The sequence below is a fragment of the Sinocyclocheilus anshuiensis genome, unplaced genomic scaffold (genome assembly GCF_001515605.1).
Source record: "Sinocyclocheilus anshuiensis isolate Anshui unplaced genomic scaffold, SAMN03320099.WGS_v1.1 scaffold1207, whole genome shotgun sequence".
NCBI lineage: Eukaryota > Metazoa > Chordata > Actinopteri > Cypriniformes > Cyprinidae > Sinocyclocheilus > Sinocyclocheilus anshuiensis.
Window position 1 is genome coordinate 201,033 of NW_015539914.1, and position 6,195 is coordinate 207,227.

Genomic DNA, 6,195 nt, shown 5'->3' on the forward strand with positions numbered 1-6,195 from the left:
GGCGCCCGGGGAGCAGTTGGGGGTTCGGTGCCTTGTTCAAGGGCACCTCAGTCGTGGTATTGAAGTTGGAAGAAGCGCTGTACATTCACTCCCCCCACCTACAATCCCTGCCGGACCGGAGGCTCGAACTCACAACCTTTGGGTTAACCACAACCTCTAACCATTAGGCCACGACTTTCCCTCAATGTGTGTTAACTGTAAAAACACAGTAGACTTTAATTATATGTATTTATGGCATAATAAATTTTCGTTTTCATATTTACCACAAACAATGCGCTGTCACTTTAATTCAGCGCATGCAGCAAACTCGGTGTGTGGAAACAATCGCTGCACTGCTGCAGACGCACCGCTCGAACGCACTGCCGGACCGCAACTGCGTGCAGTGTGTACGCATTAAAATCCGTTAACATGAGTGCAGAAAAAATATGCACTGCAAACGGAGTATGTGTGAAGCGTTATGTGTGTGCGCTTCGAGTGTGCATGAGTGCACGGTCTCCAGGAGAGCGCGCGAGCGCTAAATGCTTAAACACTGGCAAGAGAAAAAAAAACGCAAATTATAAACTTTAGTGACGATGCAACACTGCCTCGATTGTGCAAGTGACAATTCCTGTCAACTGTGCAGCGTGCAGCTCGCTGTTGCTGATAGTCAGACGCAAAGTCATTTGAAGCCATTTGCACATTTTGAATGAGAGAGAGAATGCGCGGTGAATCACTCGCGCTGTTTGTGAAGTTATATGTCTCACAGAAAGTTTTAATATTACTTCATAAGTTATTTAATGAAGAAATATACATTTTAGGCCTACCTCACCTTCAGTATTATAATTTTTTTACCCGCATCGGACAGAGATTGAGACGGTGCCACTGCATGTCATGGTGAACCTCTCACAGCAGGCGTGTTATCAGCTTGAGATCGGCCTTTTTAGAGACCCCCGATCAAACATCCCAAAGCGATTATCGATCGATAGATAGATAGATAGATAAATAGATAGATAGATAGACAAATAGATCGATATAGATTTTAGAATAATTTTTAATTTTAAAATTTCACAAATTTTAAATAATTTTTGGGGGGTAATTTTTTTGGTCAAAAGTTTTGGGAACCCAACATATTGGTCAACCACTAGTTAAGAGTAGTTTAATAAGACAACTTATGTGGGTTGATATAGTGTTAATTGTAATACACTTGGCCTGACAATTACATACATTGGAAAACGGTATGTATTGTATATATAATTACATAATTATAATAGAAAGTTGTTATTCATGCTTATTGCAATGCATTTTATGTATCAGTGGAGAAACATGCTTTTGTCCCCCAGAATCGTGTGCTTATGACATCTGCCAGCAGGGACCAACTGAGGCTTGATCTCATGTCAGATATTTCTCTTGTGGCTTTGTAATGTTTGACATATATAGGCTACTTCTGATCACAGCTTAAATGTCATGTTTTAAAGGCCAGTGAAATATATGTCACAATACATCAAATCCAGATGACATTCTGCTCAAGCACCTGAACCTGAAGCAAGATCCTTTGTCTTTTTTTGTTGGAGTGAACAATCGTTTTCTATGCACTTCCCAGATCTCAACCTACAAACCTACATTCTATAGTTTGCACGTGATCTAACATCTGGTACATACAGGGAAGTGGACAGGTTCACAAATTAGCAGTTTGCACAAAGACTTTTTTTTTAAAATTTTTTTTACATCTTTTATTTGAAATCAGATGAGATGTGTGCACCAAAGATGGAGTGCTTGAGGCTTTATACACAAGACTGCCTGGAACTAACACATCGCACCTTCCGCTTGAAACACCTTTGTACATGCTTGCAGTGTAGTCGCGCTTATCGCTCTAATAACTATGAGTTTGTACTTCAAGCATTGCTTATGACTGTGTATTCTTTCTGCAGCATACGAGGCTGATGCTTTTGAGCTCATAATTGGGAAATGCACAGCATCTGTGCTTTATTTACCAGTGATTTATAAAATAGGACTCATTTCTATCACGTCATGGATGCCATTTAACCTGCTACCTCCTGTTTGTCCATGAGATGGGGAAACCTCTAAAGCCATCTGCTGCTGTACTAGTCTTGTTTTTGGCATTATTCAGGACAGGTCCCTGAACAAACATCCTCATTTTATTCTTTGCACCAATAGAGGGCAGAGTTGCACAGCAAAGTTTTCCAACTTTGTTATTTTCCTGGATGAAATAAAATAAAACAAGCCTGGGTATATGATGCAGACTTTAGTATGGTTTTCACCAGGATTTTAGGAACAGTTGGACAGAACTGTCTTGTGCAAAGCTACAAAGCTACAGTTACAAAGCTCAAAGTCCACTTCAAAAGGAGATATTTTATTTAACAGAAATCACTTTTCAAAAACTACAACGAACGACTCGTTTGGACTACAATGCATATTTTCCGGGATTTGTGATATCACAAATATCGAAGAATGGGACGAGACCTCGTTGAGCTGCACTAGAGAAGGCAACGAGTGTTATCACTATGTCGGAGACACGCTAGCTTTCCCAAGGCAGGCGAACTTAGAGTGGTTATACACACTGCCTTTCAGAAGTTTGGGGTCAGTAAAATGAAAATTTTTAAGAAACTGTATTTTTTATTCCGCAAGAATGCATGAAATTGGTCAAAAGTTACAATAAAAGTGACAATAAAAATATTATATGAAATGTTTCTTGAGCACCAGATCAGCATATTAGAATGAATCATGAAGGATCATGTGGCACTTCTTCTTTTAAAAAAAACTAAAAAAACCCCAGAAATTTAACTTTGCCAATGCAGGAATACATTACATTTTAAAATATATTAGGATAGAAACAATTTACTTAACTTTAATAATATTTTACAAAATTTCTTTTTTTTTAACTATATTTTTGATCAATTAAATGCAGTCTTGGTGTGCAGAAGAGACTTCTTTCAAAAACATTAGAAAATCTGACTGACCCCAAACTTTTGAACGGTGGTGTAAATCTGATTTTAAAAACGTATATTATATTATTTTGTAATATGCTGGTAAAAATAAAACTCGTAATTAAATAGATCCTCATATACAGTGGTGTGAAAAAGTGTTGGCCCCCTTCCTGATTTCTTATTTTTTTGCATGTTTGCAAACATGCAAAAAAATAAGAAATCAGGATGGGGGCCAACACTTTTTCACACCACTGTAAATGTGACTGACTTTTAGTTTTAAAATCGAACTATTTGTATATTATTGAGTTTAGCTGTATTTTACTGTACGTACAGGCTGTAGTTAACGTGTGGTAGGTAAAGAACTCCAGTATTATTCTAAATGTTTAATAAAAGAAAAGGTCTCTGGCGGGTAGCAAAGTTAACTATGATTTGTCAGGATTCCAGTCTATTAAGATACTGTATGAGCCGTATTGTGTGCTCTGTTTGTGTCTGCAGCTTTACCTAATGGACATCCAAAGCGCCAGCTCAGTGGTGCTGCAGGCTTTGACCCAGGCCACCAGTCAGGACACAGCTGTGCTGAAGCCTGCAGAGGAGCAGCTTCGCCAATGGGAGACCGAGCCTGGCTTCTACTCAGTGCTGCTGGTGAGAATCTGCTCCATACAGCCTCAATATCAGCACTTTAGTGGTGCAGTAGTACAAAGTAAATGTGGGAATGTAGGTAATAATTTTTTATGAGGCTTTTACCCTTTTTACTTCTGTGATACATTTCAGCTGGGGCTGGCGGCATGTCAAAAATCTTATTATATAAGTGATTTTATTTAAAGTAAAGCAACTGTGCACATTAATATGGAATTCAGCTGATGTTCTGTTACAGGTGTGTGTAAAATGGCTTATCGAGGAAGTTTTTTTTTTTTCTTTTCTTTTCAGTTTTCTTTTACTTTTTAAACACCTGAATTTTATTTTATTCAGGCATTACATAATATGAAGATGTTATTGTACTGATGCCAGACTTTTGTTTGCCATTTTTTTGTTTTGAATAACCTTACATGTTGATTTGTGTCCAAGTCCACAAAAAAAACAACAACAAAAAAAAACATTAAGTATAATTTAAGTCACTAAATTGCTTATGATTTTGGTCATATCGCCCAACCCTAGAGCTAGACACCACAAGAGCCTGCATAACAATTACTTTCCCCTCAGAGAGATTGAATAATCATCTTGGCTTGAGTACAGACAACCACAGCACAAAAGTCTGATCCATTTCATCCATCTTCTGTTTCTAACCTGCTGCACATTTCCACTGAAGGTAGAACAATAATGTGGTCATTTCTTAAAGTGTGACTAATACCACAAAACATTACCAACAAAAAAAACAATATCTACTAGGGGTGGGAATCACCAGAGGCCTCACGATACGATATTATCACGGCACTTGTGTCACGGTACAATATTATTGCGATTTTAAATATATTGCAATATTCTGCGATATATTGCAATTTATTACCTTTTTCCAACTTCAAATTATGTCCCCAAAGGAAAACTTTGACAACATCTGTTTTAACTAAAAAGAAACATTTCTCAGTTTGTTTCTCACTTCAGTTTTATTGTTGCAGTGCAAAATGGGATTGTCAAGCAGACAAATTGACCAACACTTTCAAGAAAACCTGTCATAAATGTTGTATGCACCTGGCAAACTCAACTATTTATATTACAGTCTAATCTAGTCCACCTTAATTAAATGTAAACAGGTATGCACTGCTGTGCTACTACAGGTATTTTGAACAGTGCAACTTGAAATTGTACTAAAAAGTTGTGCAGACCCTTCAGCAATTGGGGCATCTGAAAGAAAATTACTGTTAAATTTTAATTAAATTAAATAAAACATGTAGTCTTACATCTAGGGATGCACCGAAATGAAAAGTCTGGGCCGAAACGGAAACCGAAATTTCTGAATGCACTTGGCCGAAAACCGAAACCGAAAATGCTTTGTAATGATTATTTATTATTTTATTAAATAATATAAAGTAATTTTGTAATGCTGAAGGTGACCCAGCTGACCTCACCAGACAAAACTCAACACCACCATCTAGTGGATTGTAAAGAAATTGATTTTATTATTCAAACAAATAGTATAATAAAATATCGATACTTGGCGTCTGTGTATCGATACAGTATTGCCGAGGAAAATATCGCGATACATTGCTGTATCGATTTTTTCCCCCACCCCTAATATCTACTGAGGTTTGTTGTTTTCTTGTCAAAATGATGTCACTTCCTGAAGTATTATGTCATTAGTGTACTAGATGTTATTGCTTAAAGGGACATTACAAATATTGATATCATAAAAGAATATGGTAACATTTTACATTTTTAAGGTTCCATTAGTTAATGTATTAAAGGGGTCCTATTATGCTTTTTCACTTTTTGAATTTTAGTCGGTGTGTAGTGTGTATGTTTGGGCATAAAAAAGATCTACAAAGTTACAAATCTCAAAGTCCACTCCAAAGGGAGATGTTTCGTTTTTAAAAAATCCCTATTCAAGAACTACAACGAACGGCTCGTTTGGACTACAGCGTTGTTTTCCGGGGTTTAATGATGTCACAAAGCGGCCCATTAAAATAATTCCCGCCTACGGAAATTCGTGATTAGAACACTTGGCTGAGTGCATCAGACAAGACGACGACGACGAAGAAATACTGCTGCAGAGTTAGTGCATTAGAGAAAACGACGAAGAAGAAGAAGAGCTGCTGTAGCGTCAAGTTTCCACCATGTCCATCCATATCCGTGCATGCAAAGGTTCTGCACGATCCTCTAGTTCAGGGGTTTTCAACCTTTTAGGACATGTGCCCCCCCAAAGTTTGTCTAATTTCACTCGCGTCCCCCCAAATCCAGCGCATAGAAATGCTCTATCACAGTGCGTGAGTACTGCATTGAGATGTCTTGGGCTTAAATGGCTTAAACTCACTTTAATGTTTAAACTGACAAGACTTAAAACATGTGAGAATGAAAAACTTTCTCGAGGAAGCAGCACTGGCCTGATTGTTAATATAGTTTTGGGGGGCTAAGGTGACCGATAGGGGGGGCTGAAACCCACCTAAAAAGGGCTTAGAACCGCCCCTGGTATAGCGTGCGTAATTATACTGAAACATAAATATATAACCAGTTTACCAGATTTAATGTGATGGCTGAGCCTGTTTCTGAGATAACAACATGCCAATCCGTGGTTGGATTTCCGACACGGCTAACCGTAAATCATCTTACACTGTCAATA

At 37.8% G+C, this 6,195-nt stretch overlaps 1 protein-coding gene across 1 annotated transcript in view; it reads left to right on the top strand.

The window, feature by feature from the left end:
• Positions 1–6,195, top strand: part of LOC107686387 (importin-11) — a 169,014-nt gene that overhangs the window by 4,046 nt on the left and 158,773 nt on the right. Inside the window, exon 2 of the mRNA XM_016483355.1 lies at positions 3,420–3,566. Coding sequence (XP_016338841.1) covers positions 3,429–3,566 — 138 coding nt within the window. The 5' untranslated portion in view covers positions 3,420–3,428. The remainder of the gene's footprint in view (positions 1–3,419; positions 3,567–6,195) is intronic.